The 26,658-nt window shown below is 35.0% G+C and overlaps 1 protein-coding gene across 4 annotated transcripts; it reads left to right on the top strand.

Moving 5' to 3' along the window:
* Positions 1-2,171: 2,171 nt before the first annotated feature.
* LOC114194757 (MUS308 and mammalian DNA polymerase-like protein) lies at positions 2,172-26,632 on the top strand. 4 transcript variants are annotated; one of them, XR_003606433.2, is made up of 26 exons: positions 2,174-2,434; positions 2,650-3,002; positions 3,336-3,567; positions 3,665-4,504; positions 5,126-5,190; positions 5,740-5,845; positions 5,984-6,184; positions 6,327-6,527; positions 9,538-9,699; positions 9,787-10,020; positions 10,280-10,492; positions 10,741-11,091; positions 12,422-12,574; positions 12,732-12,953; positions 15,463-15,681; positions 15,790-15,907; positions 16,185-17,350; positions 17,469-17,666; positions 18,585-18,844; positions 21,847-22,036; positions 23,056-23,163; positions 24,627-24,979; positions 25,236-25,290; positions 25,380-25,488; positions 25,588-25,728; positions 25,822-25,918. XR_003606433.2 is itself a non-coding variant. In XM_028085153.2 (26 exons), the coding sequence occupies exons 1-26, from the start codon at positions 2,399-2,401 to the stop codon at positions 26,107-26,109; spliced, it is 6,408 nt and encodes a 2,135-aa protein (XP_027940954.1). In that variant the 5' UTR covers positions 2,178-2,398; the 3' UTR covers positions 26,110-26,632. The 4 variants fall into 4 exon arrangements, 1 of the variants encoding a protein (XP_027940954.1); XR_003606432.2 differs by having other exon boundaries at positions 2,175-2,434; positions 25,233-25,290; XM_028085153.2 differs by lacking the exon at positions 25,236-25,290 and adding an exon at positions 26,030-26,632 and having other exon boundaries at positions 2,178-2,434.
* Positions 26,633-26,658: the final 26 nt, after the last annotated feature.

Genomic DNA, 26,658 nt, shown 5'->3' with positions numbered 1-26,658 from the left:
GAAGAAGATTATCACACTTTCTTCCATTAACGTGCCAAGGTTTTTCACATATTCTTTAATGGAAAACAATCGTTTGAACCCAAATATTATAAGCAAGTACCACACCATCATAGCAGGTGAACCATCTTTGTCTTCATCACCATTATTTTCATCAATTTTCTTTTTAAATCGCGATAAATCACATGTTAGACATGCCTTTAGTGAAGCAACCTCGTCTCTGTACAATACACAATCATTGGGGCATGCATGTATATTTTGATATTCCAAACCCATTGGACATAAAATTTTCTTTCACCTCATAATTACGGATAAGTAACATGTTATTTTCTATAAGCATTTCCTTACACAACTCCAATAATTTTATGAAACTTTTATCAGTCCATCCATTCCTTGCTTCTAAACTGAGCAATTTCAAAGTTGTTGATAGTCGTGTAAAGTTAGTGTATCTTGGGTACAACTCATCCTTTGAATTAGATTAAGAGAATCATATAAATGAGCTCTTCCAATATGTTCTTCACCAACATCACGTACCATGTCTTCTAAATGATCACTCATCCATTTGTTTACATCATATGTTCCTCGTGACAACGTGGCTTGTCTAATACTTCTTTATGCCAAGTCCAAACTGTATAACTCTTCACTATACTAGAGATGAATAATTGATCACGCATTGTGTCCAAGTCCTAACGTATTTGATTAAGACAACGAACACAAGGATAAAAATATGTTCGGTTAACAAAGATTGCGTGTTCTTTAGCATATTGCAAAAACTTAGAAACCCGTTTTTCATATTCTTCATCGATGTGACGCTTATTCATCCAACTTCGATGCATATTAAGTTCGTAAAAAACTCCACAAATATCAAATTTTTAACCCTCAAAAGGTAAGGCCCTACCCATTCGAAAAAAATATTTTTCATAATTTTCTAACATGTATACAAAGAAGTCAAACATCATAAAATTGTCAAAATTTCAACAACATTTTGCATTGGTCTCTAAATTACATAAAATGAAAGTGATCACTCATGATCACAATCAAGTATGCATCTAGAGAACAACACAAAATTGTCTCATTTGAATTTTTATCAAATTTATTCATAAACCTCAATGTACACGTTATAACCAATTATGAAAAATAATATTTTCAAACTATTTGATCGGAAAATTTTAATCATTTGTACCAAATCTCAAACGATAACTAATGTTCGCTCAATGCTTAACTAAAATTATAATAAATCTTAATTAAACTAAAATTAATCAAACATAATCAATATTTCTTATCTAAATATTCATTTTAAAACTCACAAAAAACTAAATTTGATACTAAAAATATTCTTCAAATTTAAATGAAACAAATATGTCAATAAAATCAAGAAAAAAGTGGTAAGAAAAACTTCTTCGAACAAAGTTCCTAAAATCCCTAAAATTTATTGGCCAAGATAAATAAAATAAGGGAAAACATAACCAAAATCACATATAAATCGAGCCATACCAAACTCCAATGAAGATAAAAAAAACCTATTCAACATTTGGTGCATATCCAAACCTCAAACTAAGCACCTCAAGCCTCGTCGCCAATAATAGGGAACAAAGGATTCTCGCGTTGCTTAAAGGGGTTTGAAACACACTTCCTGCATGAAAAAAAATGGTGAAAACGAAAAAGAATCACGTAAAAGGCAGCCAAATAGCATGCATTTGTGTTAAATGAACCACAACTTAACTTAGGTGGTGATCGTGCAAGTTACTGCAATAGCTAGGAAGACTTAGAAGAGAAAGTGCGAAGAAACATATAAATAACTTTCGACATAATATATTTAAAAATAAAAAATTAGTTGAATATATATATATATATATATATATATATATATATATATATATTCTTTCGATTATTCATATACTTTTACAAATATTCACATATCTACCCACTTATATTTACTTTCATAAATTAAAAACCAATAAAAAACAATTAAAAATGATAATAATATAAACATTTTAGCATGTCCTTTTTCATATGTTTTCATAATTAAATTTAAATTTATATGAAAAAAAATTAGAGAAAAAGAATCTATACTTTTGAATAAATTTCTATAAAAAAATGTTTATTTGACAATATTTTATTTTAAAAACAATATTTCTCAATTCCATATAATTTTTCCTGTTCAGGTAGCACATAACATTTTCCCGCAACCAAACATTCCCCCTTATGTTTCAATTTCAATTTGTAGCTTTCAGTCGGCGCCACGCCAAAGAGCACACAAACCTCTTTGCCGGTTCGTTGCGTCTTTTCAAACTCTGCGCTCGCTCGACGCTAAGCATTCAAAACAATCTGCGACGTCGTATCGTATGCGTGATACGAAGAACCTACACTTCTCGTTCCTCGCGCCATTCCATTTTCTTCCATGGCTTCTCCTACGCATCGCACGCGCCTCGATCAGGTCCTTCTCTATCTCTTTCTCCAGCCCTAGACGACGCTGTTCTCTTCCGCATTATCCTCGCACGCCCCAACAAATTCGCATTGCTTCGCAAAATCAAAACAACAAAAACCAAATTAACAGTTTCTGAATCTCGCTGCTTAATTGTGGTATACGAATTGTGATTCTTTTTTGTTTTTCTCACTTGCGTCCGCTTGTTTGTGGATTTGCGCGTGCAGTTTTACGTGTCAAAGAAAAGGAAAGCTGCGACGCCGGTTTGTAAGGTTGGAAGATCCGAGAAAGGTGCCAGGCAAGGGGCTGACGCGTCTCCGAGTTCCAAAGGCACTTTGGACGGTTACTTGATTGCGTCGCAGGATGGTGACGGTGACAGTGCCACCGCCCCAAACACAGTTAAGAGAAATTTGGCATCAGAGATCGGTAGTTTTCATGCCAATGGACTTAATAAGCACACTGTTTTATCGGCTCAAGGGTTTGATGATTCTGAAACTAGTGGGGCGACTGAATTCGGGCAGGGTGCTGCGAATTTAGAGCTCAAACAGTTTGCAGCTGGCTTTTTGTCTTTGTATTGCAGGTAGTTTACTCTATCTGTTTGAAAAATGAATAAAGATTGGTGTACACATCAATGTAGTGGACACCCGTAGGGGTAAAGAAAGGGAAGAGAGAGAGGTGTAGGTATGATTGTTAATATGATGTGATAGGAAGAAGCTGATTGAAAGAAATGACAGGGGTTAATGAGATGCTTAAATAATAGTATTCTGTGTTTACTTATCTCCACTTATGAAAAATTGTACGTATCAATGAAATTTTCAATGAGGATTGGTGTTGAGATGTTTTCTTTCTCTTTTTGTATTGTTTTACTTGTGCGTGTATTTGACTGTTAGCATTTGAACCATGCTATTTGCAGTGAATTGCATCCAAGTGTGGATTTCCCTTCAGAGATGAAAGTGGATGATCACAAGAGTCATGGTACCGTGGCAGAGGGACATAGTTGCTTACCACAGAAGAGTAAGTGCACTGCCAGAGAGCCGGGTTTTGGTGTTGAAAATGTATCATTAAATGTCAAGATTGACGAAGACGTCAAGTCTGGTGTTGTTGGTAATAATACTATGGGATATGTTCCTATCTCTTGTTCGAAGGTTAAGCTCTAATCCTTAGCTGTTTGAATTTTTTTGTAGCTAGATTGGTATTTCAATTTATCTTATCTGTTTTGATGCTTTGGCTTCTGAGTGACAGGTTTCTGATTGTGGTGACACTGCTGCCTTTGAGACAGGCTTTAGAAAGTGTAGTAATACACCTAAAATGTCTAGGAATATGGCTGAATGCTATACACCGGGGTCTTTGATTGTTAAAGCTAGGGTTAAGGAGACTCCAAAGTCAGTACGTGGAAGCTCATCATTTTCACCTGGAGAGGCATTTTGGAATGAGGCAATTTTACTCGCTGACAGTTTGTGTGTTCCCATGGGTAATGATCCTTCTAAGGCTATGTGGGAAAGTAATGTGGTGGAAGATGGACCTGAGATGAATAACTCGTGCAATTTACAAAATTATGATGGCAAGCCAAGGAAAATATTGGATCAAAGTAAAAGCAGAATCTGGAATATGGAAGCAGGCACTTCTTTCGGGTTAGTGGGGATGCACCCAAAAGATTCTGGGAAAGAAGCATCCAGCCTTCCTGTAAAACATTTTGATTTTTCGTTTGAGGACAACAGTTTAGAAGAAAATACCATGCAAAATGGCCATGTTGGTGATCAGAGCAATGATACTTACATGGCTGGTAAACAGTATGGATCAGGTCCTACCACTAGTCATACTTATGAAGAGAAGAATGAAGTACAAGAGAAGACTTTAGTAAATAAATTAGGAAAAAGAAATTGTCATGGTAATGTTAGTATGACATCTAATTCACCCCACAATGAGGTCAGGACACCAATTAGTGCACATGAAACTGATGAAGCCAATACGCCTTCAACTAGTGTATCATTTAATGATCATTTTGACCTAAATAGCTGGCTTCCTCCTGAAATATGCAACATATATAGGAAGAAAGGAATATCGAACCTTTACAATTGGCAGGTACAAGATTGTTTCTTAAGTCATCAACTTGTTATATTGATTTACTATGTTGTATCTATATAATTGAATGCTTATATTTGCCGCTACTTTTTCTTTTCCTGCTAGTCTTTATCTTAATTTCTTCTTTTGAAAAGTTGTGGCTGTGGTTGAGGTGGTCCTGAATTTGATTATATCCTTTTTTGGTCTGGAATTCTTCTAATTGCTCCTTAGCGACAAAGTATTGAAAGCAAACATAAGAGAAAACAAGCTTTCTATTTAGTATTTTTAGATCTGTAAAAGTTATGAGCTTTTGTTCTGAGTAGTTTTATATATGCTATACAAGCACATCTAACTGAACGGATCAGTTATAACTTATAACAACTTGACAGTGACAGCTGTGACAAACTACTAACAGAAATCAAAATATTATGAGGGCTGTAACTAGCTAACTGTAATAAAAGAAGTTATATACTGACGTTAATTGACTGTCTTATAAAAGGAGTTCTACACGCAGTATAATACTAGTGATAGCTGAGAAGGTTATTTAAAATGCTTGTTTTTTTTTTTTTTTTTTCAAAATCTTAAAGTTTCTGGTATTCTTAAGTTTGAGCAGGTTATTTTGTTTTTATTTTTATTTTTTAGGTTGATTGCCTTCGAGTGGATGGTGTCCTACAGAGAAGAAATCTTGTATATTGTGCTTCTACAAGGTATTCTCTCACGTAATAGTAATTAATTTAAACCTTTTGTTATACTTTTGTCCTATTAATTTATTTAAAATTAAAAGAGTTACGTAGGGTGGAATGTAAATTTGGGGGGTGAGTGGTGGTTTTAGGGCTGTCTGTTCGAACTAGGTGGGCCTTTGCATGATAGATTTCACTTTCCCCAACTAGGGTTTCATTTACAGTGAATGATGGAGTTACAATTTTGGTAATGAGCATTAACATATTGCTGTACAACTTCATTATAATATTTTATTTCATATTTATTTTGTTGTACTGAACCTCTAATTTTATTGCATCAATACATGGTTTTATGAATTTTCTTCTTAATATTGATTGCTGAATTCTTTATTTCATTTTAATTCTGCTACCTGTTGTCCCTTTTGTTTTCAGTTCATGTGATTCTTCCGCCTATGTTTTTTATTTTTATTTTTTATTTTTTTTTTATTTCCTTTGTTATTTTATGTTTTCCCTCTGTTTTGTGCTTCCCCTCTGTCTTTTATTTGAGGAGGACATGTGTTTTTCTTGTTGCCGCAGTGCTGGTAAAAGTTTTGTTGCTGAAATTTTAATGCTGCGGAGGGTGATAACAACTGGAAAAATGGCGCTACTTGTTCTTCCATATGTATCAATTTGTGCAGAAAAGGTTCTCTTCTGGCTTGCTAATGTGTCAAAATTTAAAATTACATTTTTTTGCTATGGTGTTGTGGGTTTAATTTGTGGGATTTGGCTTAAAATATTTCTAAATTTTGAGTGTTTTGTTTTGTCATTTGGATTCATATAGGCAGAACACCTCGAACGTCTCCTAGAGCCACTTGGTAAACATGTTCGTAGTTATTATGGAAACCAAGGTGGTGGAACACTTCCTAAAGATACTTCTGTAGCTGTCTGCACAATAGAGAAGGCGAACTCTCTAATTAATAAATTGTTGGAAGAGGGTCGTCTGTCAGAAATGGGAATTATAGTAATTGATGAACTTCACATGGTATCATCAATTATTACTCTTTAGTTATTTCTCATGAGCTGCTTTCACATGTATTTTTCTATTGGACTATCATGAAAGCTAAACAGGAAATGGTACACTTGGATGGTTCTCATGGTTTATTATTCTCTTCATCTGTTAACAGGTTGGTGATCCCAGAAGAGGTTATCTTCTAGAACTTATGTTGACAAAGCTTCGTTATGCAGCAGGGGAAGGTATTCCAAAGTCAAGCGATGGAGAAAGTTCAGGTGGAAGCAGTGACAAGGCTGATCCTGCACAGGGTCTGCAAATTGTAGGAATGAGTGCAACAATGCCAAATGTTGCAGCAGTTGCTGACTGGCTTCAAGTAAGCATAATTACAAGGATCCTCTCTTATGTACACAGCTGTTATGGGGAATCCTCTTTCTCTTGCTCAACTGTCATGTTTTGTTGTCATTTTTGGTAGTGTAATTACTGAAATCAGTTGAAACTTGAACAGTATAACTATACATGAATTCGAATTTATCCCTTGAAAACATAATTCCACTTAACTTTGTTTTGTTATCAACATGTTGCATGTTTAGTACTCTGAACATCATCTGTTTGAAAGAAAGAAACAGAAAATTCAATAGAACACTGACTGGAAATAGAGGAAAATCAGATTTTGCAAATATAATTGAACCATCGATATGTAATATTTACTAGAAAACCAATTGTTTTTGGTCTAGCTCCATAGGGAGGCAATCTTGTTTGAGTTAGAAACACCCTCAGAGGCTAGCACACTCTTGTGTTTTGTCATATACACTAGACTTGAGCTTGAGACCTTATTTGAGAGAAATGAAGTATGTAGCACCTAAATCAACCACCCACTGGTTATGTCATATAGTGGGATGACTTTAGACATTTATTTAGGATTATAGATTATGGATAAAATTTAAGAAGATATAGGAAAGTGATAAACTCAGAAATCACATAATGATCAATCCTGAATAGTAGTCTCCTGGATCGTAGTCTAGTCTGGAAACACTAGTGGGATAGCAAATAGCAGGATGACCATTATTTCAAATATATTATTATAAGGGTTAAATATCGCGAAATTGGAATTCATCTATGTCTAAAATTTAGATACATTTTGGTTCCTAAACTTTAAAAATGAATGAATATAGTTTTTTTAATCCAATTATGTTAAACTTTTTTTAATGTGTTAAACACATTTCAGGTTGGTGTTTGAGTTGTTTAAAATGTTTGACACATTTTGGCTCAAATGCTAGTCTGTAATGCCGTTTAACAAGTCCAAAAAAATTAATTTCATTAGATTAAAATGATATATATTCATTCATTTTTAAAATTTAAGGACCAAAATGTATCAAAGTTTGAAATAGGGACGAATTTCAATTTCGCGTCCAAGTTGGGACTAAGACCACATTTAATCCTTATTATTATAATATAAAGTAAATGAATAGTCAAAAATACAAACTAATAAGGCCAAAATTAAAGAAATCATAATAAATAAGTCATACCCTACAACAATTACCATCAATCTAGGAGAAATAAGATTATGAGAATGAAGTCTAAATGAAAGATAGTGGTCAAATTCGTAGAAAAAAAGGAAAACTACAAATAAAAATTTGGAATTTGTGACTGAATCATGGATGGAAGAGAAATAGACCTTTGATAAGTGAAGGACAAAGAAAGAACAAAACGCAAAAACAAAAGAGAGAATAGATGTGTAAAGTGTGAAGGAAGTGAAAAGAACAGAAAGCACATGCACTAAAGACAATTGCAAGGCACTAGGTCCAAATAGAGATTGAGCTTTGATGAGTGAACAAAGACCCAAGGAAGAACAAAGAACTACTTGCAATGGGGTTGGCTGGGGAAACAGATGGTGGCTAGCAGATAGTTGATCATTAGGTCAGATTACAAATTGCAAACAAGTGTAGTATTTTTTGCTTGAATGATTGAGGAAAGAAGGGTTTCAAACCCTACAATAATTTTGAAGCCAAAAGTGTATTATAAATTGAGACAGTCCATATACAATTTAAAGGAAAAGCACAAAGTTTAGGGAAAAAGTTACCATTGTTTGAAGTGCAAGGTCGTGGCTCAAAGGTGATGCGAATCAAACAATGTGGATAGCAACTTGGTTATCATATCTTCATTTGTTGAGTCTCACAAAAATATAATTCTTAGAGGAACTATTTTACCCATATAAGCTCACAAGTGAGAGATGGTATTGCCGTATACTCAGTTTAGTTGTTGATCAAACAATTACATTTTGTTTCTTGCTTTTCCATGCATAATATTTTCTCTAATGAAAATACGATATCTTGTAGTAGAGCATCTGTTCATAGGAGAACCTGCCTAATCAATTTCACAATATCCAGAGATTTGGGTGTTCCCTTTATCTTCATAAAGTAGACCTTGTGTTGGAGCCTTTTCAAAACACATTAGATCTGAATGACAACATTCAGGCTGTGTTCTTTTGAGAGGAAGGATTAGAGGGAGAGGGAGAGGGAGAGAAAGAGATCGAAATGATTAGAGGGTGAAATTGGTGTTGTTTCTTTTAAGTGATTCAGAGGTGATTCTAGAGTGGATTAGAGAGTGAAGTTTGTGAAAGTTTGTAACTGAATTAACTGATGTGATATATTAAAAAAAACTTTTAATAGAAAAAAAGAACACGCTAAATCATCTCCTAATCATCTCTTCCCATTCCTTGTGAATAGTACATCCACCCAAAAGAACACAGCTTCAATGATTGATATGAGGATTCTGCATAAACTGATTCACAACACAAACTGCAAAAGACGAAGCTAGTCTAGTACAGTTCAACTGTTGAACTTGTTTTGGTGGTATTTTACTTCCATCTTCTAAGTGATCATGAAAACATTGGCGAGAGATTCAAAGTTCAACCAAAGCAAACCAAGATAGGTAATTTTTTTTATTTAATTTCTCATAAGATATAGAGGCTAAAATTCAAAGGAATTACTGTTAACACTCCCAAAATGTTCGATGAGAACTAAAATCACGTCAAGCTAGTCAAAATCATGTCTTAAAACATGTCATTACTGGGGCCTAAGATTGTAGCATGTCTGGTTTCCCTTCTCTTATTGGTGGTGATATCTTTGATTTCCTGAAACCACCCATGGCATTCTAAAATCGGGGTCCAAGATCACCCGCTAAAACAGGAAATACAAAGTTCATTGGGGTAAACAAAATTTTGGATGCTTGGTAATGGAAGATCGGCTGATTTTCTTTTTATTAACTTAGACTTTTATATTCAAATTGATGACTATTGATCGCTGCATACTTGACCATATTATTTGTATAAATCCTAGTTTTTCTGATGTTATGCTATACATTTGTCTCAAATTTTCATCAAGGCAGCACTATACCAGACAGAGTTCCGGCCCGTTCCACTGGAAGAATATGTAAAAGTTGGTAACTCCATTTACAGCAAAAATATGGAACTTTCTAGAACAATCTCAAAAGTGGCTGACCTTGGAGGTAAAGATCCAGATCATGTTGTTGAACTATGTAATGAGGTAGGTGGTCTAGAGTCTTAGCTGCAATGTCTATACCTTGTAATACTGAAAACTTTATAGTTATGAACAATTAAATATTCTTTTCAGGTTGTTCAAGAGGGACAATCAGTGTTAATATTTTGCTCTAGCCGGAAGGGTTGTGAATCAACTGCAAGGCACATTGCAAAGTTCCTGAAAAGATTTACCGTTGATGTTAATGATTGTGAGTTTGCTGATATTACTTCTGCTATTAATGCCCTGAGAAAGTGTCCTGGTGGGTTGGACCCCATATTGGAGGAAACTCTTCCTTCTGGTGTTGCATTTCATCATGCTGGCCTTACGGTAACCTTCCATTCTTTTTTTTTCCTTTAGCTTCATGGCTTCCACTGTCACTTTATTACTAAATTCTCACATCGATTACGAATAAGGTCAAATTATAATATATAAGTGAGGTGTAAACCTTATGTTATGAGTTAGTTTTGTGAGATTGTTAGACTTAAATTCGACTAGCTTAATAATTAACACCTCCTTTTTGATTCTATTTATGTAGATGATGAACATGTTATGTTTATGTAACCTGTTATTTTTTGCTGTTGCATAGGTTGAGGAGAGAGAGATTGTTGAAACTTGTTATCGGAAGGGTCTTATACGTGTTTTAACTGCCACATCAACCTTAGCTGCTGGGGTAAATCTGCCAGCTAGGAGAGTGATTTTCCGCCAACCTAGAATTGGTTGTGATTTTCTAGATGGGACGAGGTACAAACAGATGGCTGGTCGTGCTGGTCGAACTGGAATTGATACAAAAGGAGAAAGTGTATGGCTTTTTTTATTATGCTTTCAACTATAACATAGTAATGTCAATGTGGCATTTTCATGATGTTAAGCTGATGTCAATGCTACACTTTATTTTTTGTCAATTTTTGTTTTGAATTTTCTTTTGGTTACTCAACATATGTTTCTTTTTTCTCTTTACCTACCTTTCCTTGTTATTTGGTGTCATACTTTATTTTGGTGGGTTCTAATTAATTAGTTCTGAGTTGATTCAGTTTGTTACTTGTACAGATACTTATCTGTAAACCAGAAGAAGTGAAAAAAGTTACAGCACTTCTTAATAAAAGCTGTCCTCCTTTACATTCGTGTTTGTCAGAAGACATGAATGGAATGACACATGCAATCTTAGAAGTAGTGGCTGGAGGAATTGTTCAAACCGCTAGCGATATTAACCGTTATGTTAGATGTACACTTTTGAATTCTACAAAATCATTTCAAGATGTAGTAAAATCTGCACAAGAATCTCTTCGATGGTTGTGCCAAAGAAAATTTCTTGAATGGAATGAAGACACTAAACTCTATAATACCACACCTCTTGGACGAGCATCTTTCGGAAGTTCTCTTTGTCCAGAAGAATCACTTGTAAGTGTTCCTCTAATTTTATTTAGTGCCATTGCTCTTTTTCCCATTGATCCATTTTGGGTTTATTATAGTGAAGCTTTTCTTGTTTGTTTTGTTAGAAATATTAGACATGTGAGTGTGATGATTGGATACATGACATGTTAATTGCTTGTACATGATGTGTTTGAGACCCAAAATATAGAAGACGAATAAATAGGGAAAATGAGATGATATGTGTATTATTTCCAAAATAAATAAAAAAATATAAAAGGTGATGATTCCTATTACTGTACATCAAGTACTTCAAGAGAGGTTAGCACCTCCTGGCCATAATAGAATTTCACAGTATCTTGTAATCTTGCTCCTCACTACCATCACTCCTTAACTAATTCTGTTACACCCTTTTCTACCTCACTACCATGTCTGTTCACACCCTTTTTTCTCTCATACACTCCAAATCTTGGGTCTACTTTCAATATCTAAGCCCTCTTTCCCAGTCCTAACAATTGTTGCTTCAATTGTTGGAGAGCTTTATTTATGTCCATCAACTCCTTTTTTACTGCTTTAACTCTCACTTCTCAAGGCAAAAATAAAATTTCTTTAGGAGGTTTTCTGCCACAGACAATCTCAAAAGGAAGCAGGAAAATTGATGTTTTCACATCAATATTGCTATCACCCTCCCTCAAACTGTAGGTGAGAGACTTTTACAAACAAAATCCTTTACATTGAGTTTGTGTCCAAGATGTTCTTTGGCTTGGTGAGAGCATCAGCCCACTGATCTAAGCTAAGAATATGATAAACTTCAAGTTGTTTTGATAACACTTGATCACAAACACAATAGACATCAATCTCCATATGTTTCATTCTAGAGTGAAAAACTGGATTTTGTGCTATGGCAACAGTGCTTTGATTGTCATAGAGCATGATAGGAGTAGTGGAAGAAATAGAAAGTTCTTTTAGAAAAGCTTGAATCCAAAGAATGTCTGCCGAAGATTTTTTATTTCATTTTTTATTATGTAATCATTTCCTTTTAGATAACAGGTTAAAACTTAAAACTTATAGACACGTGTTCCTGTGCAATTATCACCGATTCATTTTTCTCATTTTTAGGATGATATTTGCATTCCTGTTTATTTTTGTTTCTGATTTTATTTTTTGTGAAGATGATGGTAGGATCATTTGCTTGTTAAACTAGGTTAGAACCAATATATATACCAATGTGTAATTCCTTTTGTACAATTATCCTAAAAGGACGATGTTCAGTTTTCCTGTATAATTTTGTCTATTGGTAACTTGAGGTAGTATAGTCATGCTGTTATTGGCATTAACCTATACTTTCTTGATTTCTCAGATTGTGTTAGCGGATCTCTCAAGGGCAAGGGAAGGATTTGTCCTTGCGTCTGACCTGCATTTAGTTTACTTAGTGACACCAATCAATGTTGATGTTGAGCCAGACTGGGAATTGTTCTATGAGCATTTTGTGAGATTGTCTCCTCTTGACCAGGTTGGTTTTCATTAAGAAGAATTTCCTTTCTGTGTTTTTTATTTTTATTTTATATTGGTGAAAGATGTTATTAGACTTGCTTGGAGTTCATCAAATGTTTACTATCACCTATCTCAGGCTGCATACGTAAGTCTTATTAGTATTTATATGCTTGCAGTCAGTTGGCAATCGAGTAGGTGTGACAGAACCATTCTTGATGCATATGGCGCATGGTGCACCACTACGCGCTCCAAACAAGTCAAGACATAATACAAGGTCATTACACAATCAGCAGAGAAACCAACTCGGGATTTCCAATGCAACAACCAACTATGATGATCAAACTCTTCGTATTTGTAGAAGATTCTATGTTTCACTCATTTTGTCACTTCTAGTTCAGGTGCTTTTCTCTATTGTGTGGACTCTAATATTTCTATTCTTAACTATTTTTCAAAATTAATATTATTAGTGAACAAAGGAGATAAATGCATAATATAAATGTACTAAGTTTCTAATTATCTGTCTGTTCAATCCCAACATATTCTCTTCAAGGGCCATTAAATCTGCCATGGCTGCTTTTCGATTTTTATAAAAAGTTGGATAGGTTTAGATGGCCCAACAAATGTGTAGCCAGCCCACAAGGAATTTGGGTTGGCCACCCTACCCCACTTTTCACACATTGGCTTGTGGCATTGGGTTGAACGACCATTTTTGCACATTTAACAGAACATGTACATTGCAATACCACAACTTGTCTCATATACTACTATAATTGCTAAGACACTCTAATCTATCAACAATGAAGGAAACTTGTTTAAAGTTCTTTGAATTTTGGTTTGGATCTAATTTAGTACTACAAAACTAGATTGCAAGGTGAGGTTTTGTTGGGATATAAGGAGATAGGAAGTTTATTAAGATATTTAATTTAAAATATAAATTGGTAAGTTAGTTAGTTAGATATAAACAGGGGAAGGAGGATAGGAGGGATTCTAATAGAAAGGAGAATAAAGAGTGGAGATGAACAGTCTACTACTGAAAGAAATGTACAAATTAAGTTAGTTGTTGGCTAGTTGTTTTGCTGTTTTGACCGCTGTTGGGGTAGTGGGCTAAGGCTTTCTAAAGGAAAGCCTTTTTATTCCGTTGTGGAGAGAGGGTTTGGAGGTTGGGAAAAAAGATAGTTTGAACAAGGTAAGCCTTATGGAAGAGGAGGTATTCTCTACTTTGTATGTGGGTGTTTGAGAGTTTTGTAAAAATTAATACATTAGTGGGAAACGACATTTCCAATTTACCTGAAGAGTTTTGAATATTGTAAAAGACAGTTTGCCTGACATGAAGGAGATTAAAAAGTTTCCTCGATGACAAGGTTGTTCCAGCTGGTTGAGATAATGATTGGAAGGAGAATAAGGATAGGACATACAAAGTCTACTATAGAAAGAAATGTAAAAATTAAGTTAGTTGTTGGTTAGTTGTTTGCCGTTTTGACAGCTGTTGGGGTTGTGGGCTAAGGCTTTCTAAATGAAAGCCCCTTTATTCTGTTGTGGAGAAGGTTTGGTGGTTAGGAAAAAAGGTAGTTTGAACAAGGTAAGCCTTGTGGAACAGAAGGTATTCTCTCCTTTGTATGTGGGTGTTTGCAACTTTTGTAAGAACTAATACAGCAGTGGGAAACTGCATTTCCAATTTTTCTGGTGTTTTGTCTTGTGAAGGGATCTAACAGATTCAAATTTGTCATTGTAAATTGAGCAATGGCTCTTTGAGAAAGGATAAATCCTTTGGGAAGGGGAGACGTTTAGAGGAGAGGTTTCTCTCCTAGTCATGTTGTTTTCATCCTATTAGTTAAAAATCATTCTTTTTCCTTTCAATTCTTGGTTCCTAATAAGTATGCACCCCGCCTTTTTAAGCCATATAACTAGTCAATGTGAATCTTAACCACCACCCATGATATTGCAATTAAGGCACCTCCAAGGGTGATTGCACGTAAGATGACTTTTCCAACACTCTCCCTCATGCCCATTACTCTAGCTTGGACTGGGACATATGTAGGTGACACAACCAGAGATCTTGGATATACTTTGATACCATATGAGAATTTGGTTTGGACTTAACTTACATAATTGGTTTGTAAAGTAAGGTTTGCATCCTACTTACATATATTCTATTGTAGCAATATTAGTCTATGTGCACCTAAATTGCTACATTTTGTAAATAGTAGATTATTAGGAGAAAAAATATTCTCAATATCTCCATAGTAATTAAGAAAAAATGTCTTCAAAATCTTTCCATTTATTTCAACATATTTATATTTACATTTTTTAGAGGTTTTGGTTATTGCACATATAGATGATGAGAATGTAATTGGTGTGATTGATATCAATAAAATAGTTCTTTATTTTTTAAGTCTACTCTTGATGTTGTAATAGAGGTAAACCCCAGGAGGCTGAAACTAAGGTGATTTAGGACTAGGGCTGACCAAATTTAAGGCAACTCTTCAACAATAGTTTTCATCTTTGACATGTTAAAAGTCTTGAAAAAGCTCACATCGATTGGAAAAATGGATAAAATATTGATTCTCCTATCGTTATATTTGTTAAAAATGATATTCCCTTTTTCTTAACATTTGTGAAAAAGTAAAATCATATGAAGTTCATTCATGCATCATAATATAGTATATGTGTCCATTTAAGATTCATTTTAGATATCAATCGGTAGATATCCAAAATGTGTCAAATCTTAAGATTTGAATCAGAAGATTTTGATAACCATGTCTATTAGGATATAAAGAAAGAGAAATTAGTTAAGATAGAATACTACTGAGTTAGTTACATGAGGTGTTCGTTAGAAAAGGATGTTGATTATCTCTGGAATTTCATTAGAACTTATTTTATTTCTTATGTAAATGTTATTTTATGAAGGAAACTCCTGTGGGTGAAGTTTGTGAAGCATTCAAAGTTGCCAGGGGAATGGTTCAATCCTTGCAAGAGAATGCTGGTAGGTTTGCATCTATGGTTGCTGTGTTTTGTGAGAGACTTGGTTGGCAAGATCTTGAAGGCTTAGTTGCTAAGTTTCAAAATCGTGTATCTTTTGGAGTTAGAGCAGAGATTGTAGAACTTACCACCATTCCCTACGTGAAAGTAAGTGCTAAGCACACTCAAGTTCTATGATTGCTTGACATGCTCCTTGGTATATGTTCTATTGTTATTGGCTTGTACTAGTTATCTTATGTGCTGTTTAATTTGCAGGGTTCCCGAGCCAGATCACTCTATAAAGCAGGTTTACGTACACCTCTTGCAATTGCTGAAGCATCCATTCCAGAGATAGTAAAGGCACTTTTTGAATCTTCTTCGTGGGCCACAGAAGGTGATCTATGGATTAAGTTGTCTCAATTCTGTTACATTGGTTTAAATTTAATATTTTGGTCTAGGTTGAGATAACATTGAATATTCCTAGAAACTATATATAATAAAATGTAAATATGGAACTAAGGTAACTAGATTAACATTTTTCATAGAGAAAAGCCCGTTATCAATGTACTGTACTTTTAAATTCATTACATTAGCTTTTTAACTTGGGATTGTGTGAGTGAAGCGGCCTTATGTTTTCCATGTATTCTGAGTTGATTTTGTTTCTTTGAAAGGTTCTGCCCAAAGGAGCTTACAATTTGGGTTAGCAAAAAAGATAAAGAATGGTGCACGCAAGATTGTTCTTGAAAAAGCTGAGGAGGCTAGTAATGCTGCTTTTTCAGCTTTTAAGTCTCTTGGGTTCAGTGTCCCACAGTTTGCTCCTCGAATATTATCTACTGCTCCTCATGATTCTATCCGGCAAGAAGCTGGTAGTACCTCTGGAAGTGACACAACTGACACTAGTCATAATTTTGTTGATGCAAATCACATTGTTAATTCTATTAAGTTTACTTCAGATAAAGAAAGAAAAGAATTAATTAAATTATCTGTTAGTGGTGCTCTGGCTCCTGTGGAAGAAAAATCAAGCAACAGGGTGCTATGTAGCTTGTCCACTTTTCCAGTTGCAGGACCTACAATGGATGAGAAGAATGGGAATTTTGACCTTGCTAAAAATCCAGACATGTCCCACTTCTCTGCTCCATTTCAGAAACCAAAGGATATATCTTGTGTAAAGGATGGCTGCCATGCTCATTGCACAGAGGAACAACATAAGAATGGAAATTTGGCTAGTGGTAATTCTGGTTGTTCAAGTAAGAAAGGTCCCATTAATGCAGTGAGTTGTCCAGGTGGGCTTGATTCATTTTTGGATATATGGGACACTGTGCCAGAGTTCTACTTTGATATCCATTACATTAAGCGTTTGGAATTGCACTCTGCTGCCCCCTTTGAGATACGTGGCATAGCTGTTTGTTGGGAAAACTCTCCTGTGTATTACGTTAATCTTCCCAGAGATATTCTGTTTTCTGACAAAGCAAAAGATGACTGTTTATCCATGAGTACATGTAGTGATAAACAAAAAGTTTCATCTTCTAAGTGTAACCAAGATTTAGAGATTGCTAGACATAGGTGGAGCAGAATTAGTAAAATAATAGGGAAAAGAAATGTCAGAAAGTACACCTGGAATTCAAAGATTCAGATTCAGGTGCTGAAAAGTCCTGCATTTCCGGTTCAGAGATTCAGATGTTTGGACACACCCGGAACAAGTGTGTACCTTGAAGTTATAGACAATTCATATGTGTTATTTCCCTCTATTCATGTTCAGGATGCAATTGATCTATGTATTGTGGCTTGGATTCTTTGGCCTGATGAAGAGAGTAGCTATACTCCAGACCTCGATAAGGTAATGTACATGCTTGTACTGCATCCATGAATATACATACATGTTCACTTGTTTGGAATCAATTTTTGATGATATAACAGTATCTTACTAGATTCAACAATTGTGGTTGATAATATAGGAGGTTAAGAAGAGGTTATCCTCTGAGGAAGCTGCAGTGGCCAATCAGAGTGGTAGGTGGAGGAATCAGATGAGAAGGGCTGCTCATGATGGTTGCTGTCATCGGGTTGCTCAAACACGGGCATTATGTTCTGTTCTTTGGAAATTACTTATTTCTGAAAATCTTGCTGAAGTGCTTATGAGAATAGAAATCCCATTGGTAAGAATTTATGGGAACAGTAATTTACCCCAAATTTTGTTTAATTGCATATTTTTATGTGTTATAGCGTATGAGCAATATACCCCTATAAAAATAAAATGGTAATCTAATATTCAACAATTCTAGATTTATGTAGAGTGCTCTCATCAATGTGATGGATACACCTTAACTAAACTTTCCCTTTACACATGGTTGTTGGATTTTGTTTTTATTGAAGATTTCACATGAACTAGAGATATGACGAAATTATGGGTGCAAACCTCTATTTAAAAGTCAGTTTTGTAAGGTTAAGTTAGACATAAATCTCACTTTCTAAGATGTAAATAAGAGCCTATCCTAGCATGGTTTGTGGGGCCTATCATGTCACTCATTATCAGGTCATAATTTGACCAACTACAAAATCTAGAGCCATACTAGAGATGTTCAGTTTTCAATGGGAGGGAGTGTGTTAGAGATCTCCCATGAAATAGAGATATAAGAAAATTATAGTATACAAGTAGAAGTAAACTTCATTTTACAAGCCAATTTGTGTGATTGAGTTAGGTCAAAAGTTCATTTTCTGAGAGTTTTTATGATTTTTAACACATGAAAATTGTTTAAAAAATTAGAAAGCTTTAGATATTGTACTTTCAATTATAACTTAAATCGGTGCTGAAAATATGAAGCAAGATGGACGAGAAATTGATCAGTTTAGGGAAAAGGATTCAAGACAAATGGAGGAAGATTGTTATTGCTGTAACAATGCACTTTATAATTTATATGCACAATTAATTTAAATGGGTATATTGGAATCAGAATACATTGAACCAATTGAACCTCTGTGCTCAGGGGAGAGAGTGATTAAGTTGATAAGGGATCCTTTGCTTTTATACCTAAGCTAAAGTGTGATCTTAACATGTTAATGGCTGAATATTTTAGGTGAATGTTCTTGCTGACATGGAGCTTTGGGGAATTGGTGTTGATTTGGAGAGATGCATCCAGGCTCGTAAATTGTTGGTTAACAGGCTAAAGCATCTTGAGAAGGAAGCTTATAAGCTGGCCGGCATAACATTTTCATTAAATATGCCAGCAGATATAGCAAAAGTGCTGTATGAACACTTGAAGCTGCCCATACCTAATGTGCAAAATAAGGGAAAACAACATCCGAGTACTGGCAAACATTGTTTGGATGCATTGAGGTATGGAGAACTTTCCGTTTCCTATGTGTTGTTCTGTTTGTAGTGACTTTAAGATTATAAATACAAGAATCTAGCAATGTGCCACTCCTAGGTTTTCAAATCAAACTCCACTCTTGTAGATTCGTATTGCACTTAAATCTCCATTATCTTTTATTTTTAACCTCTACCTACAAAAGGATTTGTGGATAGAAGTGTTTTATAAGTACCTCTTAACAATTTCTAGCACACTTATTAAGCTCCTTGCCTCTCTCACGAACACTTGTCCACTTGTTTCTGGCTCACCACTCCACTACCAGCCACACGCATCAGCGAAACGCCTTCACATAACTCCTCAAGAATGCAGCTTAACAACTTAGCGCATAGCACAATGTCGACTACTAAACCTATACTCATCCAGCCAATGTAAATGCACTTACTACCTGCTCTGTGTATTTTACACACATTGCCCTATGTAAAACACATAATGTTTGACCCATGCAATTTACATCCGCTTAACTAAAACACACTTGTCGACTCCACTCTCAACTCTTCCCATGGTCCTTATCTTAGCTGAAGGTGAGGGATCTGGAGAAGGAAGGATATGAGACAGATGGAGAATGAGGAGTCTTGGAGAAGGGAGTTGAAGAATACCTTGATCAAGAATGTCAACACATGGATTTGTCTATTCTCTCAGCATGAGGTTTAACACAATCTAATACTATGAAACTGCAAAGGAAGACTGATGGGAAGATTTGGGTTGATCTTTATAGAGAGTGGGGCAAGTCCTAATTTTATCTCATTAGAGCTAATGCCTCTCCTTGGCTTGCATGTTGAATCAACTCCATCATACAATGTAAGATAAGGAGATGGACACAGGAAAAGCATACTGCTAAGGAGGCTCTTTTCTTGATTGATTTTGGAGTGGATTTGATTTTAGTGGTAGCGTTGTTGGCCTCATTAGAGATGTTAAGGTGAATTGGAAGACTTTAACAATGATTCTCGGCACACAAAGTTAGACGGTCTAGATAAAAGATGATCCAACTTTGGCCAAAAATTTAGTGAAATAAACAAAAATAGAAGTTGTTTCAATAATATGGGGTGTAGGAGTTGCTTGACAGACAACAGGGATGAGCAGAAAATACTATAAGTAAGAACCAAGAAAAATTGGATTTGGTTTTGAGAGAGTTTCTAGGGAATCTTAAAGATTGCCACCTTGTAGAGATGTGGATTGTAAAATTGCAATCAAATTGGGAGTGGATACAATAAATGTGAGACCCTATAGATAGCCTTACATGTCAAAAACTAAATTCAAAAACAAGTGGGTGAAATTTTGAAATCAAGGATTGTCAGACCTAGTAATAGTCCTATTCCAGCTCAGTTCTTTTGGTCAAGAAAAAAGATGGGAATTGGAGATTTTGTGTGGACTATCGAGCCACTACAAGAAGTGTTGGTGTAATGGCAAGAAGGTGGGTTCGAAGTGGCCATGTAGGAAGATGTTTCTACCATTAAAGATAAATTTCTAGAATTCAACCTTGGGGTCTAGGTTGTTCATGCAGCATAGGGTAATGTTAGCCAGGGAAATAATGAGAGAGTAGAATGTGTATTATAAAAGGAAATTTAAAAATAAAAAATTGTTATGCGGTTAATTGTTTTGGGAGAGACTTTATGAGAAAGTCTATATTTAGTTTCCCTTTGAGGTGTTGGGCATAATTTTGTACAAAGTTTTTTACTGTTGTATCCGAGGTAGTTAAAATTGAGATTATGGTTGGATCAAGAAGGGCTCACAAAATCATAAATTACCTGATTGTGACTTGTCCTGAGATTGCTTTTGTAGGGAATGTAGTAAGTTAATTTTTAAATGCTCCTATCCAAGACTATTGTGATGCAATTGTATAGCTCCAAAAGTATATCAAGAATATGAAGATTAGGGAAATACTCAAATTGTTGGGTATTCTATTGTTGATTGGGCTAAGTCTTTAAGTGATAGACGATCCACTGCATTATTGTGTTCTTTTTGGAGGTAATTCAGTATCATTTCATGGAAAATCAAGAGACAAAATGTTGTGGCAAGGTCAAGTATAGAAGCAAACATATGGCTAAAACAACTCCTCCACAAGCTTAAATTTGAAGAAAGTTTCCAAATGCATCTTCTATGTCACAATTAGGTAGCATTGCACATTGCCTTCAATCCTGGCTTTCGTGAGAACCAAACATATTGAGTTGAATTGTCATTCCAGGAAACAAAAATTAGAGTCTGGAGACATCATCAGTAGATAGTTGGTTGACATATGTCCTATATGCTCCAATTTGAGGGAGAATGTTATAATTATAAACATAAAATATGGACTTTATCTTATATAATTAGGAATATCTAGATTATATATGTATTATTATGAATATTTTTATTTGTTCCTACATCACATCTTTGTTATTAGAAGATAAATTTCTCTATTTATTGAATTGATTCTTTTTTCTCAGTATAAATAAAGCACTCATGCTGCTTCAGAAATGTGTTTCAGTGCAATATTTCTCTCTTCCTTTGAATTTCTCATATTCTTTATAGGCAAGATATGTTCTAGTAAATTTCATTTTTTTTCAGGCATGAAGATCCTATTGTTCCAGTCATTAAACAAACATCGAACAATGGAATCCTTAGAATTTCACATATACTTTATAAAGAAATTATGTTCTAGGAAATTTCATTTTTTTTTTTCAGGCATGAAAATCCCATTGTTAAATATTGAAAAAAACTGTATAGGATTAATCTCCTTTGTGTCTGAAATACACATAGAGTGAATGTATTTATAATAACAAGTGATACAAGTAGATATGGCAACTAAACATAAATATGGTAAATAGAAGATATTGTAATAAGCAATATCAATAATATCTACCAATACCAAATAATGTCTATTTTTTCCTAATAAACAATAGATGCTATATGTCCCTAATTAACATAAAACGCAACATATCTAAGACTTTATAAAGAAACTGTGTTCTAGGAAATTTCATATTTTTTTCAGGCATGAACATCCCATTGTTCCAGTCATTAAAGAACATCGAACAATGGCAAAGCTGTTGAACTCTACGTTAGGATCAATTTGTTCTCTGGCTAGGCTATCTGTAAGCACACAAAAGTATACAATACATGGTCATTGGTGCCAGACATCTACTGCAACCGGTCGGCTTTCAATGGAGGAACCTAATCTTCAGGTTTGGGTTCTTTTTTTTCTTCTGGCCTTTTTTTCAGTTAACTGCTATATGTAGTGTTAGATGCAACATACAAATATTCATGTGACCTAATAGCTTAGGCATTTGAGATTATTTTGGATCGTGAGTCATTGCATGGTATGAAAGCCTCTGTATGACCAAGTAGTCTAGACTTTCATGCTTGTTGCTTTTATTTATGGATGGCAATTAGGGCCTGGCCCATGGTCCCGGCCCGTAGGCCCACAGAAAAAATGTGGGGCGGGCCAAGGTAGTGAGCTCGTAGGCCCGTGCAGGCTCGGCTTGCATAGGCCTGCGGCCCGCGCAGCCGGCCCGCAAGCCCGCATAAAATTAAAAAAAAAAAAACTTGTATTTGTGTATATTAATTACTTCTTTTATGGAATCTTGCATTAACGTTTCAAATTCTTGTATAACTGGAAAAGACAAGTATTATGTAATTTTTAATGTGCTAAAATTTAAAGAATACATTGTGTATGTCATAGTATGAATATAATGAAAATGTTGAATTATCAATTTATCATCTAATTCTCCAAAGTCTTTACTTAATTTTGTGAACTTCTTAAAGTTTCCCAATTTTTAAATATTGAAAGTTTTATCATAAAAATTAAAAAAAAAATTAAAAAAAAAAGCGTGCTGGCCCGCGGGCCCGCGGGCCAAGGAGTATGTGGGGCGGGCCAGTGTTTTCAGTCCGCATAAAGTATGCGGGGCGGGGCGGGCCAGCCCGCGTTGTGCTGGCCTTATGCGGGGTGTGCCTAAACGGGGCGGGCCGTCCCGCATTGCCACCCCTACTTTTATTTGTTTAATAAAGAAAAAGTTGTTTCAACACTAGGTAAGTGGGTTTGTGATTTGTGCATTGTCCACACCTAAATTCCAAAGGGCTCTTTAATGAGGAGGGATGCAAGAAATTGAATAAAAATTATTTGTTTGTCTGCACCTGATAGCTTAAGCTTTTGAAAGTTGGTTCAACCAATTTAATGTTGTATAGTGTCTTGTTGATGCTGCAGTGTGTTGAGCATACGGTACATTTCAAAATAAAAGAGGAGGAAAATGAAGGTGATGCTAACGAGAGTCATTGTAGTATTAATGCTCGGGATTTCTTTGTTCCCACTCAGGTGATTGGCTTTTAATTTTACCTTTTTGTTTCGTTTGTACTTCAGTGTTTCTTTCTGTAGAAAAGTATTTCCAATCCCAGTATTGGTGCATATCTTTAAATAGAATTTTATTGTTGTTTATTGCTTGATACCTTCTTAGATTCTAGTCACATTTAAAGCAAAACAAAACAAACACTCTCTGTTGCTGGATTTCTGGCCCTGGTTTTAGAAGACACTAGCCTGATTAAAATTGCTCCTTATACCCAGGATCTCTTTGATACCATAATTGATAATTCTTTGTTTTGGTCTAGTAGTGAGCTTTAGGAAACAAATTGTACTTTTGATAGTAACTGATGTTCTTCTCTGGCTTTCATTATTCGAGGTAAGTAAGAATCGATTTTGAGTATACCATTCATTATTTTCTATTATTAACTTGCTATTTTTAATTTTGAATGGTTACATACTGCATCACTTCTACATCTTTATTAGTAATTTGGCATTCAACATTGGCATAAGAAGAATAAGAAAAGTCCAAGAAAAATATTAAAGACCTTGATGAGGGGTCTTTTTACAATGTGTTAGCATTGATTCATTCATGCAAGCCCCTCATAGTGGGAAAAGACGTTTGTTTCAGTGGTTTCTCCTTACAATTTAAAGCTAAGATTTTTCCTCTAATTCCAAAGCCTATCTTTTTCTATTATGCAACTCATGCAGTGTTCTCTTTGTTTCATCCTTATTCTCTCGTTAGCTTTTTACTGCTGAGTATTATCAAGTGACTAAGTTTATACATCACAGGTCATGTGTGCGGTGAAAAAGACAAATCAATAACTGAAAATAATTCCACAATATATGAAGATATGATACGAGAATTATTAAAAACGTTTCTGTTGAAATGTAACGTTATTTTTATTATTTTTCCTGTGTACCCTGCTGTAGGGGGTCATAAGTGCTTTGCCTCTTCTTTGTATCCTGTAAATAAATCAAAAAAAGGTGTAATAGTGTAAGTAGAATACTGTCCATTGTCTTTGGCAGTCATCTCTTTCCTTTTTTTTTTCATCCTACCTCTCTAAGAAGGTGAAGAAAATTTCCCTTAAAGATTTTGAACCATAGGAAGGCAACCTTCGTTTTCTTTTCCTCCCTGACAATAGTACGCCATCCCAGAGACAGTATTCACAGTCCCAAAACTGCAAGTATCTTCTCACTCCTAATTACTTAAATTACAATCCATATATATTGCATATAACTATTAGTTATTTTCTTCACAGAACTGCCACCTTGCAGTTTGTATGTGTTACTGTCATTCTGGAATTTCTAATACGGCATTGTTTTCTAAAAACAGATATACTACATTTCCCATCACGTTTCCTTCATTTTATAATCCGTTAATCCCTCTGTTTTCTCTTTAATTTTCATTGTAAATTTCTCTTGTGTGTTAAATATTTTTGGTATACCTGTGGTCATCGTCATTTATTGTTTCCTTGCAGGAGAACTGGTTACTGTTAACAGCGGATTATTCTCAGATAGAATTGAGATTGATGGCACACTTCTCTAAAGACTCTTCTCTTGTTGAGCTTCTCAGTAAACCTGATGGTGATGTCTTTACAATGATGGCAGCAAGATGGACTGGGTGTTCGGAGGTCTCCGTGGATTCTCAGGAGCGAGAGCAGATCAAAAGGATGGTGTATGGTATTCTTTATGGTATGGGTGTCAATAGCCTTGCAGAACAACTGGATTGCACTTCTGATGAAGCTGCTGAAAAGATTGCTAATTTCAAAAGCTCTTTTCCTGGTGTTGCTTCCTGGCTTCGTGAAGCTGTTGCGTCTTGTCGCAGTAAAGGGTAAGGAGACCTTGTGCTACTTTTGCTCATCCCAACTCAAATGTCTCTTTGCAGTGATACAGTAACTATGATACTCTAGTCGTATGCATTGGATTCTCTTGTTTGGACAATAGTTTTTTATTATTTAGTGCCAGTGTTGTGTTTATTTCCAGGGTGGCATTTTTTGGTAGGATTTAAAATATTATTTTCTTGATACAAGTTGATATTTTTATTGGTATTTCAACTATTTTAACCTCTGTTGTAATTTGTACAGCAGTTGTATTTTTGTGATATCAGTATCTTGTTGGAAACTGTGCTTGTCAATGATAAAGGTGATTTATTATATTATGATTTAAAACTTATTGTTAAACTTGACTTACGTTTGGGAATTGTGAATTACATTTGTATATGCGTGATCCAGATATGTGGAGACTCTAAAGGGAAGAAAACGATTTTTGTCAAAAATAAAATTTGGCAGCAGAATAGAAAAATCAAAAGCTCAAAGGCAAGCTGTAAACTCCATTTGTCAGGTTAGTATAGTTTCTTTTTCTTCCTGGTGAGGACGATTGCTTCAGAACAACTCACAGTATTCTTGCTTGCGTCATTTCCTTTTCCTCCCCCCCTCCCAGGGATCTGCTGCTGACATAATTAAGATTGCAATGATAAGAATTTACTCTGAAATCGCCATTGGATTTGATAGTCTGGATTCCAGTTCTTCTGTGACAACCGAGTTTCAGATGCTTAAAGATCGTTGCCGGATTCTGTTACAGGTAAAAATATGTAGAATTCGTCATCTCTTTTGTTTGTTTATGTGTTTCACTTCCTTTATTGATTGTTTCACTTCTTTTATTGATTGTTAATAGGTACACGATGAATTAGTGTTGGAAGTTGATCCTTCTGTGATAAAAGAAGCAGCCCTATTATTACAAACAAGCATGGAGAATGCAGTCTCCCTTCTTGGTTTGTTTTACATAAACTAAATTCTTTTGGGTTTTCAGGAAGGGAGGGGGTGGTTGAATTGAAGCACTGGGTATATGGTGACATTTACTGTTTACATTTATGCTTCTGCAGTTCCTTTGCGTGTTAAACTTAAGGTTGGAAGAACATGGGGATCTTTGGAGCCATTTACGTCTGATAAAATTCAAGGATGACACACTTGTCGCTGCATTATGGAGCACCAAGTTTTTTAATTTTTTTTCACGACCCAAGGATCCGGAGATTTGGTATGATGAGGAATCCGATTCTAGGAAAGAATGTTGATGACGAGGCCTACGATGTAATATCTGGAGTCCTCTGAGTAAAAGGCAAAAGGGTAATGTTTCGTGGACACTAATATCCATCTACACTCGAAGAGAATGAACTAGAAGGTAGTAAAGTCATGGATGTAATGCAACAGTTAATATGGTGAGAAGAAAAGATAGGGTGAAGCGTGAGTGTAATATTTTGAGGTGAGTGTAACATTTTGAGATGTCATTCTTTAAATAACTTTTTTAAGGATAGGAACACAAATTTTAGGGTTTTTATATTTATTTAAGTATCAAATCCTGGGGCTGAGTTTGAAAGAAAAACGAACGGAATCTTCTCTTCCCCATGTGAATGTAAAGCTAAACTATTTTACTAATTTTAATTCTTTTAATTTTAAATAAAGGAATAGAAAAAGTGGACATTCCAATACACGCACTATCTCTAAAATTTGTGTA

The sequence above is a fragment of the Vigna unguiculata genome, chromosome 8, assembly GCF_037176805.1.
Source record: "Vigna unguiculata cultivar grain cowpea cultivar isolate G323 ecotype 2 chromosome 8, ASM3717680v1, whole genome shotgun sequence".
NCBI classification, from domain to species: domain Eukaryota; kingdom Viridiplantae; phylum Streptophyta; class Magnoliopsida; order Fabales; family Fabaceae; genus Vigna; species Vigna unguiculata.
This window is presented reverse-complemented; position numbering and strand designations above follow the sequence as displayed.

Bases quoted from the DNA above. Each gene is read 5' to 3' on its own strand.
- LOC114194757 (XM_028085153.2), top strand. From the start codon at position 2,399: ATGGCTTCTCCTACGCATCGCACGCGCCTCGATCAG. The intron at 6,185-6,326 runs GTATCATCAATT...ATCTGTTAACAG, and splicing joins TAATTGATGAACTTCACATG to GTTGGTGATCCCAGAAGAGG. The intron at 12,575-12,731 runs GTTGGTTTTCAT...ATATGCTTGCAG, and splicing joins GATTGTCTCCTCTTGACCAG to TCAGTTGGCAATCGAGTAGG.